The following is a 13,101-nucleotide window of genomic DNA, read 5'->3' as shown; positions in this document are numbered from 1 at the left end:
ATATGTTCCAGTAAGTTTTACTGAGATCCAGATAATTTCTTCCTTGATTTTTCTTCCCCCTCTCCCTCCAAAGAAGATCAGAGAAGAAGGAGAATTCAGAGAATTCCTCAGAGAAGAGGAGAATTCAAATGACTCTTCCTCATTTAATATAACACATTTTTGTGCCTCTGTCTACATTGCTTTGGATGTGTACTAGAGCAGACCTGGTCCATGTTGCAAAGAGAAAAGAACATTAAAATGAATTCATACAGAGGAACAACCCCTTAGTAGCTGTGCTTTGGCAGCAAAATCAGTGCAAGAGTCAGCTGATTGAGCACCATGAAAGCAATTGCCCAGAGTTACTAAGACTCTTCAAACAGAGCAGCAAAGCTTGGAGTCAGGGAGGTGGGGAGAGAAATAAGCAATTGAGAACTTTACAGCCAAACAGACCCACTCCTTTACACCAGTCTAGTGAGAGCTGAAGGGGTGCTGTGGCACCTTTGGTGTGCTGAGCCCCTTAGGATGCACAGGCAGCCCACCATGGTACGTTACTTGCCTTTCAGCTGGCAGAAGTGAAAGCAAAACTGCACGTGTCAGAGAAGAGAGTCAGTGAGCTGGAGGAAGAAAGACATCGACATCCTCCAGAGAAGGAGAGGTTGCAGATCCTGGACAGAGACACACCATCACAGGAAATGGTAGGAGGGTGCATTCTCTTACCCAGCGCTGAATGCTGTCCTGCCTTTTCTCTCTTCTAGCGAGGTGCATGGCATGGGTTGTTGTACAACCGGTAGATGGAGTTGTGGTGTTGGGCTCTTCGGTACTGGACTCAAGGCAGTGTCTGATCAGAGAACTACGTGGTGAGACAGTCATTTGCATAAAAATTGTCAGACTGCACAGCAGTAGTCTGTGTGTGGGAATAAAGGACAGATTGATGTGTACAGTGCAGAGGTGTTCTGCCTAAGTGTTAATTTCAGGGTAAATTTCTTTGAGTGCTCAGTGAAAGAAAGTACTACAGAGACTTTCAGTGGAAAAGCTGCAGGTTTATTTAAAATGCTTGGCAGTAATGAACTGAACTCCATACCCCACTTTTTGATACACATTTTTACATGTGGGCTAGCTTCAACAGTTTACAACTAGCTGTCTTAGGTCCCCTTAAAGATTAAGGTATTAAGTGCTGAAAGCAATGGGGCTGATCGGTTGTAGCTCTCTGTTCTAGAGAAGCATTCACCTTGCCCTGAGAATAGTCAGGAACCTCTCTCAGGAGTCCTTAGGCAGTGGCATAGAGATGCACACTGGAAGTCAGATCCCTGAAGCGTTCCCTCTAAAGTAAATCCACAAACCCTTTCCAGGCTTTAAAGCAAACCGTGCCATTATGAATGTGCTGAATCACTGCCTGTGTTTACCCTCAGTGTGCAGACAAGGTGAGACAGTTCATCTTCTTCCTTGTATTACTACAGTTTTTATTGCTCACCCTTTACAATGTGATAGCTGTGAAAAATACCTAGCTTTCTAAAAGGGTGTGCTCTCCATTTATATTTTTATTTTTCTAACTACATACGCAAATAATGAACAAAATAACTCTGTACTCCAGAAACCTCTTACATGTGCCAGTCTCAGTTCAGCAGTTTCTTTACAAATTATACAGTCAACAACCAGAAAGTGCTTCTCTTCCCTTTGAATTTCTTTACCTGCTGGACGAGCTGCAGGGGTGCAGAAGATCTGTACCCTTGCAGATGTAGCTGATAAAAGCAGTGGATTTTGAATGAGCAACATGATTTTTAATACCCACATCAACCCAGGCTGCCCATGGGGTTAGATGAAGAAAAAGCAATTCCAGGGGATGATCCAAATAAATGCTTAAAGTTATTCAGCTTGAAAGCACATGAACAAGATTTGTCTTTATTATTCAGCAGTCTGAAGGGACCCAGGCTGATAAATTTACCAAGGTTAGATTTGTAGGGCTATATATTTTTTTCTAAAGCATTTAACATTCTTTATAACAGCATTTATATTTTGTTAAATGCATGCATGCATACATACATATATATATAAATAATATATATACATATATACATATAAAATTTCTTAGAAGTTAGCAGTAGTTTCTTTTTCAAAGGTTCCACATCCCATCCCATAGCCACAGAGCTGGGAGAAGCTGCAGAAAGCTATTGCCAGAGAAGAGTGTTTGCTCTCTAATTGCTTATCTAATCCCACAGCCATAGTAGAGTAGCAGCAGAGAAGCCATTCTCTGCATACTTTCCTGACCCATTTAGGAAAGCCAGCAGCAGCTAATAGTCCCGGGGTAGATTATCCACTACTGCTGTCTTAGAGGGCTGTTTCCTTTTTTGATGAATCTGAAAGTATGTCTCCGAAAGACAATGTTGTGAACTTAGCTATCTGTTCCCATGACCTCTGTGGCCCACAGAGGAAAACCGATTCTTTTGGAAATGCACATTTTTTGTCTCCTTTTGGGCTTGACTATATGGCCATAGGCAGCGACCAAAGACTTATGGTAAAATCTAGGTGCCAGAACGCCTAAAATTCAGAGTTGAATAAGAAGAATGTGAATGGTTCAAAAACCTCAACAAACCGGAAATCTTTACTTGCAAATAGCCAAGTTCTCTAAGCTATCAATCCTGGAGAAGAATGTGTGCCAGGAGCTAGGGAAAGAGGGTGGTAATGGTGAAGCATAGAATATAATAAAAGCCTATCAGAAATTTAATTTTTGCTATTGTTTTTTATTTTAATATCTTCAAGCATACCAACTTGAGCAAGCTCCCGAGCTCCTATGCGGAACAAAGAAAAATAAAGCTACCTCCTTGCATAAGTGCCAGTTTCTTGAGGGTGTTTCTCAATGACTTGTTATGTATACTGCGATTCATATCTCATGAGCTCAAACATAAATGCCTCGTAGCTGCACAGAGGTATGCCTGTCGCACAGAGCATTCATATAATATCACATGTGTGATTGCTGGATTTCATTTCTTTATTACATAAGGCAACTGCAGAGGTATATTTGAAATATTTGTTTTTAGTAGAACAGACAGTTCTGTTCAATGCATGTAACCAGCAGGCAATGCGATAAAAGCAGGCTAGCAAGGAAACTTTTCCCTTGGAGAGAAAGGAGGAAATCTTACACGTCACCAGCTATTTCAGGCTGTGATCTGAATCTTAGCTCCCTTCACTGTAAACTGAAAATTATTGAAAGCAATAGGAAAAGGGAGTCAAACTTAATTTGACAAATCTGTCCTAATAATTCCTACAATACTATCTTGAAAGGCTACTGTAGGCCTTGTTGCAAATAGGAACATCTTCATGGTAGCTTTCTTGAAGGAAACAGTGTAGACAGACATACCAAGAAGGGTCAAGTTCAAGGCACCAACAACTGTGATGGGGTAAAAAAAGCGGGTTTCTATAAGCCTTCATTGGTAGCATGGTAATTTTTGAGCAGGGTTAGGCTTGCCTTAATTTCTCAAGCCCTCAGACTATTTAACACTGAGAAGTGGTTTTATCTTCAATGTTACATAATCTGAGAATGACTGGGACTCCACAAGCCTCTATCCCTGGTATGGGTAGATGAGCCTGAAGCAGGATTGGGATGGTCATTTGTATGCAACTGTTTGCCTTGGCCTGCCAGCTTTTTCATGCCTTTGTGCAACAACAGATCGTAGAGAATTTAGTCTGCTATTTTGCCTCTATCTCATCATATGGTGAGTGGTCAAAATGGTTTCAACAGACTTTATCATATTTGGGTTTTACTAACCACCCGTCTTCCTGTCGCTTTCCTTCACAGCTATGTTTGGGACACCAGAAATTCAGCACATCTGCCAGACAGCAGACATTCTGAAAACTGTTCTCGAAAAATGATTCCATCTGCATTTCAACAGCATTTCTCTGTGTTTTTGCATCCCAGAAAGAAACAAAGGTCCTCAGTGAAGCCCTGCATGAAATGAAGGAAGAAAACAAGCTCCTGAAGCAGAAGAATGCATCAATGATAAGAAAACAAGAGCACTATGAGTGTGAAATAAGTCGTCTCAATAAGGTAGGAACAAAAATGAGGCACTGGTCAGAAAATCACTTCTCCCTTTAATTCTAGGGCCTCTACTATCAAGCATTGACACTACCTGGTGATCTTCTTCTCAATCCTGAGTGGACAGTCTGTTCATGGCAGCAAACTATTACAGTTAATCTGTAAATGGCTGATTCAGGGAGCTGGGGAAACAAGCATGAACTGAATTTAGCATATACCTGGGCATGCTGCTTTGGCAGGCAGCAGAGTTTGCACTGCAAAGATTAAAGAAAGAAAATCTCTGGCTTCATCTGTGAAACTTCTCTGTACCACTCTTAAGCTCTTTCTAGGTTTCTCCTTGTTAGAACAGAAGTAGGAAATGGCTTTCATATGCATCTAATGAAACACTGCTTTAAAAAAGTTAGTTTATAAACTTGTTTTACATATGTTTTGTTAGAGAATGGCTTCTCTTTACAAGACAGATGCTCCTGTTCTTGTATGCATACATATACACATGTGTATGCATATTCTCGTGTACATGTGTATATATTTTTGAAGAAATTGCCATAATATAACTCAAGGTTTTTTGGTTTTTGTTTTTTGTTTAAACTTTCCACTGGAGGGAAAGTAATAAATGTAACTTAGTTTGATCAGAAGATCGCGTGAAGCAGTGGGTGTTTCCTAACAATTCTATATTTCATGGTGAACCACAAACGCTTCCTGAGGAAATGCACTGCAGTAACCATTGCTGTGTGTCTTTAAGTGCAACATAAGCTAGAGGACCTGCAAAAGTCAGGGTAAAAAAGCAACGCTGTCATATTAAAATCTGACAGAATTCATGATTTCTAACTCATTCTGAAATGCTTTAGCAAGACTTGCTCAAAACCTTACTGTACTTTCATTTTTTTTTTTGGTAAAAACAGCTCACTTCAATATTTTGTTTTGCTTTCTTATAATGTTATTGGAACTAAGATGTGGGTGAGTAAAGTGTACTTTTAAATGAAACATCAATTTCATGCAATGTGTTTTCTAATATGAGTGATGCTGATTTCCTGTGTAACTGCATCCTTCACACCTCATGTCGTGAATGTATATAAAACTGTGCTATTGCAATTTCAGTGACATGAAGTTCTTACAAATTCTAATCAAACTTCTGTATTAAAATTACTTGAAACTCCTTCCACTGCGTCTTTTGGAAGGTTGTTCTGGAACTCTGTCTCTGTTTTCATTAGACACTTCATCTCTTTCAATTGGGAGGAATATATTCTGGCCAATTGATACTCATTTGTTCTTATGGTACCAGATCTCCTTCACTCCTACCGTTACCCCTACTTTTACATTTAGCTACACAGGGCAGTCATATTTTCACTAGAGGACAGTTTAGTTAAGCTAACCCAGTTCTTTTGATCTCTTAATACGCAACTATACTTGCTCATATGTATGATTCTGCACCTCAGTCATTTCAGTTGCTTAGTTCCCTTTTTATTGAAGACATTAGTACTGTGTCCAAGTACGTTTACTTCAGGCTTCATGTTGATCCAGTCATCTGGAGAGCCCATGATGCAGGGTTTGGTCTGATCCTGCTTTCATGTTTGTATTATGAAACTGATTCTGTAATGCCAGAATAGTTTGCAATACCATGTCCCAGTATTGACTTTCCTGTTCACCATACAGTAAAAGTATTAGACCAATTTCTCTCTAACTTAATGGATAATTTTGCTGTATTACCATCTCAGTTATGTTTTTCAACCATAGACTGGAATGTATTTCCCCATTAAGAAAATCTGTGAATTTTTGTATTTTTTATTTTTTTTTTTTTTTTTTTTTTTTTTTTTTTTTTGTATTTTGTATTTTATTTTGTATTTTTTATTTATTTACTTATTTTTAATGAAAGATATCAGGTTAAACTGTGCTTTGCTTCATCCCTTTTCTCTTGTCTCTATGACTACTCTCTTCAGAATTTATTCCCAGGCCTAAAAATGTATTCTGGTTTGATTAAGGTATTTCTAGATGCGTGGCCTATTTATCCTTCTCATAACTATGAGAATAAAGCTAGATATTTTTTGGTCACACATTTCCCCTTTTGATATAGAAAATTTCAGGAAAACTCTGTGTGGCTAATTTTGCAATTTCAGGTTGTGGTTTTCAGTATTTCTGAATGAACAATATTTGACACTGCATGAAGGTAAGCTGAATTTAACTCTGTGAGCCGTGAGATCCTCCTCATTTTTACGTGTTCCTTGCATGGAGCTGATCTCTGTTATTCTTTTTCTTGGATGATATGATCTTTAGTCTTGCTCAGAGCATCACTGCATAATACTTTTGTCCTTATTTTGATGATGAAAGAAGCTTTTATGATTTAGTTTATTGTGCAACATACAGCTCATGATACATTCTATCTTCCATTCCTTGTGGCTGCTAGTGAACAACTTCCAGTCTAAATGCCAATGTGAAGTTTGTTTTTATTTGTTTTGCTATTTGTGCAGAATGCTGAAGTGTCATATGCTGAGAGAGATTAGCAGAGGCCAGAATAGACAAAAGGAAGATCAACCAGTGAGCTATTAGTATCTTTATCCTCCCATATCTGTGTTCAATCTTATTCACGTATGACATGGTACACAAACTTTACCATTATTATATGCCTATTTATCTTCTGCAGTATCCTTTTGACACTAGCTCATCAAATGAAAGGCCTCCCTTTTCTCTTCTGCATTCTTTGCAGGAAGTGCTTTTGTTGTTGTTGTTGTTGTTATTGTTGTTGTTGTTGTTCTCCTTTTGGTACTTCATTGAAAATGAAGTCCGTAATGCTACTAATCCTTGAGTTACGTTATATGCTGTTGGTTTTTTTTCCCTGCCTATTTCTTCTTCCTCTTCCAAAATGATCTTCCCCCTTCTCTTAAGACACGAATAGTATGTGGCCAGCCATGAGAAGCTGGGGACCATAAGCAAGAATGGAGCCTTCTGAAATGAATGAAATTAGCTGAGTCTATACGTCCTGAGAGAGACATGGAAAAGTACTGAAACTGCAGTATTTGTGCTACAGTAAACAAATACATGAGCATAGTGTGTGGTTATAGACAAAAAGTGGTAAGAGTAGTTTAAAAACTATTCCAGTCCAAGGGACTGCTGTGGAATACTACTAAATAAAACATTCTAAGTAGCAGAATTTGACTGAAAAATAGCATGTAAGAACATTCTGTGCAGTGTGCGTATACATAACTCCCTCTAGTGACAAATTACAGAGACTACATAACTTCCTTTCAAAGGGAGTTTTCCCTTTGGTTCTAGTTGAAGAAGTCTGAGCTCCTTCTGCAGAGGGTGTTTTGATCAGGCTTTACTATAGTTACACGTGTAGGAGGATATGGCGGAATGCTTCTTTATACAGTCTTGGGTTGTCTGTTTTTGGACCCAGATGAATTTAGACACCTCCCTTGGTTTTCCCAAATTCTGATTTACACAGGTAAAATGACATTTCTGGATGAGAATTGCAGCTGTGATGTTCACTGTTATTTGTTGGTTGTAGTTGCAAGTACAAACACAGTCTTCTAAACTGTGCTGTCTCAGATTCATGAATGCAGTGTGGGCACTTGGAAAATTTGGACTTAGGCATGCATACACGTTACTGTTAGTGAGTTAACATTGTGTGTATAACTGAAGCAACTGTAAGTGAAGGAAAATGCGGTGACTCACTCTAATCTGTTTATTTAAACAGAAAACATTATAATGGATTGAAATAACTTTTTCTGATGTGGTGAGTCTCAGTAGTGAGTGTCATGTTTTATGTTGCAGGCCCTTCTGGATGTGTTGGAAAAGAACTCATCTGTTCTTAGGACTCCTTCAGAGACTGGTGACAAGAACAGCTTTGGTGACATGAGAACCCAACTTGAAGTTCTCAGACAACAGGTAAGAATGGCTAAGAGAAAGCCTGGCTGAATTTCATGCTTTTGCCTTCACTCCCAAGAGCAGTATCTAGTTGACTCATATAGTACTTTTGAAGGGAAGCTGTAGGAGCTCTACGCTATTAAAACTGGTTTTTTCTAAAATGCTGTCATCACAGCAGAGTCCATAAAGTGAAACTGAGTCCTTGCAAAGATCTGGAGCAAAGCCTTGTCTTGGACTTCAGGCGGCAAAATGGCATTTGTGGTTCTTGGAGCTGTCCTGGCAGCCTCTTGCTATGGGCTGAATTCATCCAGAGAGACTGATGTACTTCATCAGTTACTGATGGATTGGTCACTTGTGTCTTCTGTTTCTTATTTTGTTGAAGTTGAAAGCTTAATTTGCCAAGACCAGGATTCTCAAAACAATTCATTAGTGCTGGTCTTGCAGTGTTTTAAAGTATGAGGCAAAACATTTGCATCCATAACTTGTATGCCTGTGACTATAGGGAAGTGTATTTATTTTTTTTAATGTTCATTTTAAGCTATTCAAGTGCTTTGTGCACTCTCTGTCTGCACATGAAAGAATCTGGTTAAAGCATGATACTTTACAGATAGTTTTGCAGTTTAGGTCAGTCATTCTGGACAGTGTTAAGGTTAACATTATTGACACACAAATGGATATGATCAGAATGGAAATTTTATTCAATAGAAATAAAATACTTGTTTCTGTCACGTTTGACAGCAGAGCCAGAGTTTGCTCTCTAATGTAATGCTTGCCACATGCTGGAAAATAAAATCCTGTACTTGATTGTACAGTAATGAGTTATTTCATTCTCCACAATAAAATAGAGTAAACCAAATTTTTTCAGAATTCTCATGGGGTAACCATTTTATGAATTGATTTTTCTGGTTCTATAAATCAGTACAGTGAATCCAAACTTCCTTTTGCACAGAGTGGAGCAAGAGGCTTTAGCTTTACAGGGAAAGGCATCCTTGGGATGAAAAGTGATGTGACAGTCTCACCAGATCTTGGCTGTCATCAGCCAAGATGGCCACTACAGACGAGTTGAAGGCATTCATTCCTTGGGAGGTGTCCCTCCCTTTCTCTGTGCAAGAGAATATTGACAAAACCATGACAAAGTTTGCTCTCTTGCAGCTTCAACAGATCCCTACAGCTGAGAGGGAAGTGAGAGAGCAGAGAGCAAAGCAGGAAAGAAGAAATGAGGAAACGCTGAGATGTGTGTAGATGGACAGGGATACAAGAAATCTGCACGTCAGTAGCTGACAGCTTTGCATTCTGTTTCAGGGGATCACAGCACTCATGCCTCCATCAGCCACAGGCAGTGGAGCTGAGACTCCACGTGGCCACACAGAAAGCCTTTGTTCGTTTTTACACCGTGTTATTCAGGAAAGGGATTATATCTAGTGGGGGGCCTCTGGGCCCTAAAAACCTTGCAAAAATTAGCTGCAACAGGCAAGTCATGAAAATAATTTATGGAGCCCTGTGTTGACTTTTTTTGTTCCCTGAGGCATTAACATTTCTTTAGTCTTCCTGTGAAGTCATAATACTGCTGCCAGCAAAAAGCAAACTAGGTCTGTGCGGTGGGCAGAGCTTGAACTGCAGCAAAGAAACTCTGCAAGTAGACTGTTAGCAGACTTTAGTGGCCAACTGCAAGGACACAAAAGGACTCCTGGAAGCTCTGATGGTCATTCCCACTCCAATGTATTTCTGCTGTATTTCTGTATTGTCTGTGGAAGTACCACCAACCTCTAAGTTCACACTAGGTGGATGTGTGTCCATTAGCTGAGGAACTAAAGTCAGCCAGCTTGATATCAATTAACTTATGGACTTGTATTTTGCTTCTGAATACATTTGCTGTCTGTGCCCTGGGAGGTCGGATGTTTTTTAAACAGGATGCAGAGCTATGACCCCATATGACATAAGAAGAGAAAAGATATTGTATTCCTCAGTATCAAAAGATAGTTTGTCTTCTAGGAACTGGGTCAAAGCCCTATGTTTGCATTCTGAATTATGTGTCAATGATCCCCTCTGCCCCTTTGCTGAGATGGGTAGGCAGCTGTTAGAGAGGGGGGATCAGAGGTCCCATATCACAGACAAAAGGTAAACTGGCCAATTATTTTTTCTCATCCCTTTTCAAGCTTCTAGGGCAAGGCATCCTCCTGCAGATTTCTTCCTACAGTGTTTCAGGCAAGGTCTAAACTTCTTGACAGTCCTGACTCGTCCAGGTCTTCTGGTCACAGCTCTAAATAGTACCAGTATTTCTGTGCAGCTTAATCCTTTGATCTGCACCAATGTTAGATGGTTAGAGCAACGTATAAAGTAAAACTACAGGGCGTAAAACAAGACAGGCACAAGGCTGATCTTGTCATGTTGTGTTCAGTGCTGTTTAATGGTTATGGAAAAGGCAGGACATTATTTAATCATAGCTGTTCATTGATAGGTTGGATAAAATGATAATGGTATGTCGGACTGTGTGCTGGAAGTTGTTTTTTTGTGCTATGCCGACACCTTTTGCCTCCACCATGATGCTCACTGAGGTACAGGGGGGAATTGCAAGGGCTTGTAATTGAAAAGAAGATTGAGGGAAAAAAGGGATTTTTATTTTTTTTTTTTAAACTACTGTTTATTCCCTAAAAATATCCATGTCTTTAATCATTGCAATCCTATTTATAGTCTTTAAAATGGATATTCCCCAGTAATTACATGTGTCTATGAACAATGAAGCTGTGGACTGTTTCAGTTGATATGTGCCACTGGAGACTCTTCATTTGCTATTTTTAATTTAAAAAAAAAGATGGAGGAAAGTATTTTGGTTGCAGGATTGTAAGGATCCTTTCTGGATGCAACCTTCTGGTTGACAAATGTTTAAAAAGCAACCACACACACAAAAAAGTGGATTAAAATTTCTGTGTGGCTCTGCTGAAATTCACAGACTTGGTCATAATGATTGCAGGTACAAATATATGAAGAGGACTTCAGAAAGGAGAGATCTGACAGAGAAAGACTTAATGAGGAGAAAGAAGCATTGCAGAAGGCTAATGAGAGATTACAGACTCAACTGAATAAACTAAACTCACAGGTATGAGTCAAAAGAAAGATGCTCTTGCCAACACATGCGTATTTTATTTTTATTTTCTCACTCTCCACACAACCCAAGGCTTTCTGGCTCCTATTAATTGACATTGAATTTTATGTGAGGTCACCACCTGGGATGAAATCATTCTGAAGTAATGAGTTAAGAAGATGAGAAATGATTAGAGACAACTTCCAAATTAAGCAGATGAGGGGAGTGTTTACTGCAAAAAATCCTCAAACATATCTTAAAATGGAGAGGAAAATCGAAAACAATCTAGAGGGCTCCTGATTGTTTTTCTGGCACTTGATATTAGAGTCATGACATTGAACCAGCTTTTGAAATGAAAAATGTCTGTAAAGTGTCTTGACCTCTGTCTTGGAATTACGGAGTAATATTAATATCACTGAGGAAAAAAAATAAATGTCTCCATGCAAATTAGCTGAGCAGCCTCTAGAATAATTTGTTATTGCAACATCCTTTTTATCTCTTCGGAGTAGTGTCAGTATTCTGTTCACAGACATTCAGGAAGCCAAGGCGAAGTCATGGCATGTAAAACTTTAAGCTTTCTCAACCCCATTTAAAAATGATGAAATGCTGAGGTTTCCTCTCTCAACAAAATTGTGCAATAGCTTAAAAGAACGGCTGATTACCAAAATGTTCTGTGATGATTTTTTTGTCTGCCCCAACTTTGTTGTGAAACAGAAACTGCAACATTGCCTTGTTCTCAGCCCAGGCATGAGCCAGCATTAGTATTAGGGCCTCTGGCTAGTGAATGCTTTTATAGGTGCTTCAAAGCACTTCATGCAAGTGTGGAGGAAAAAAAAAAAAAAAAAAAAAAAAGAAATCCTCCTAGGCATGCAGAAAGACCTAGGACAAATCTGTTAGTATTGCATGCAAACACATTTTAATTACATTTCTCCCACTCCAGCCTACTCCTGGATGGTTTGATTAAGTAATTATTTTATTTTTTTTTTTGGTAGAACGCACTCAGACACATTCTTCCTACGTATTTTTGCTTTGTCTGAAGACCATAAATACATAACTTGCATGGCCCTAGCTGATCAGTGGATGCTGTGAAAATAGGGAACTACAAACAATGCTGCATGGGCTCTTCCACCCTCCCCAGCTCTCTGAGCAAGAAGTGTTTCCACAGTACACACATGGTGCATGTGCTTGCATGGTGTTTGTGTAAAACTTGGTTGTTGCTGCATTGCAATGACAGGAACAGCTTTGGATGTGGCTTTTAGAGATTTGGTTTATTAGGGTGAATATTTCATTTCTTCACAGATGAAGACCTGTCTGAAAGGAAAGGAACCACAAGAAAGGCAGTTACAGCAGCAGGTACGCTCTCTTTTCCTGTTCCTTATTGCTGGATGTAACTGAAATGCTGGCCCTTGGGCTCACTGAGGAGTATCTCCATTTCTTAAGAGCCCAGCCTCTCCCTTTGCTTGCCAGCCACAACAGCTAGTGGCACTGCACATGGCAAGACAGCCTGAAGGGTTCTGGTTCTTTACACTGGGAGAACAAGTGCACTCCTTCCTTCTTCCTCTCTCCCCCTGCCAGAAGGTCAGATCTGCTGTAGCTGGGAATTACCTGTGGCTCACTGGTGTGTTCTAGAGAAAACAGAGGCTAGTGGAGGTATACTTGAGGCTTGCCCACATAAAAAGGCTTGGTACAGAGCTTTAAACTATCCCCCTCGTGTGATCAGCTGCAGTTGCTTACAAAAATCCATTCCACATGTTATCTGTGGCTATGAGCAGATGAGAGGGACCAGGTAGGGTGTGAAATTTCCTGTGCATCGGCTCCTCCATATTTGCCCTTGCACAACTCTTCCTTTTGCACTTGGCTGAGCCTTGCCTCTTTCCACAGGAAATTTTTGAGGCAGATAGGTAGTGGGAACTTACACTTGGATTCATCTTGTTTGTCTCTTTCTGCCTTGGGATATGATTAAACAGAGCTTGTGAAGGACTTTAAATATGGAAACAGTCATACAGTCATGCAGCATATTTATTAGTTTATTTTCTGAAGTCAAAATATTTAGTTCTGACTCATCTGTCATTCCTCCTTGTTCTGTCCCTTGGCGAATTCCTATTGATTCTACTGATACGCAGCCCAAGATAAGACTCAACCAAATCTC

The 13,101-nt window shown here is 39.6% G+C and overlaps 1 protein-coding gene across 5 annotated transcripts in view; it reads left to right on the top strand.

Moving 5' to 3' along the window:
• The window catches only part of TNIP3 (TNFAIP3 interacting protein 3), a 60,572-nt gene that overhangs the window by 27,680 nt on the left and 19,791 nt on the right, over positions 1–13,101 (top strand). For all 5 annotated transcript variants that reach the window (XM_052681621.1, XM_052681620.1, XM_052681622.1 and 2 more), the window contains exons 7-11: positions 543–674; positions 3,893–4,021; positions 7,778–7,891; positions 10,842–10,967; positions 12,252–12,305. In XM_052681621.1, the coding sequence (XP_052537581.1) occupies positions 543–674; positions 3,893–4,021; positions 7,778–7,891; positions 10,842–10,967; positions 12,252–12,305 (555 nt within the window). The remainder of the gene's footprint in view (positions 1–542; positions 675–3,892; positions 4,022–7,777; positions 7,892–10,841; positions 10,968–12,251; positions 12,306–13,101) is intronic.

Source organism: Tympanuchus pallidicinctus, unplaced genomic scaffold (assembly GCF_026119805.1).
Source record: "Tympanuchus pallidicinctus isolate F22 unplaced genomic scaffold, pur_lepc_1.0 scaffold2, whole genome shotgun sequence".
NCBI lineage: Eukaryota > Metazoa > Chordata > Aves > Galliformes > Phasianidae > Tympanuchus > Tympanuchus pallidicinctus.
This window is presented reverse-complemented; position numbering and strand designations above follow the sequence as displayed.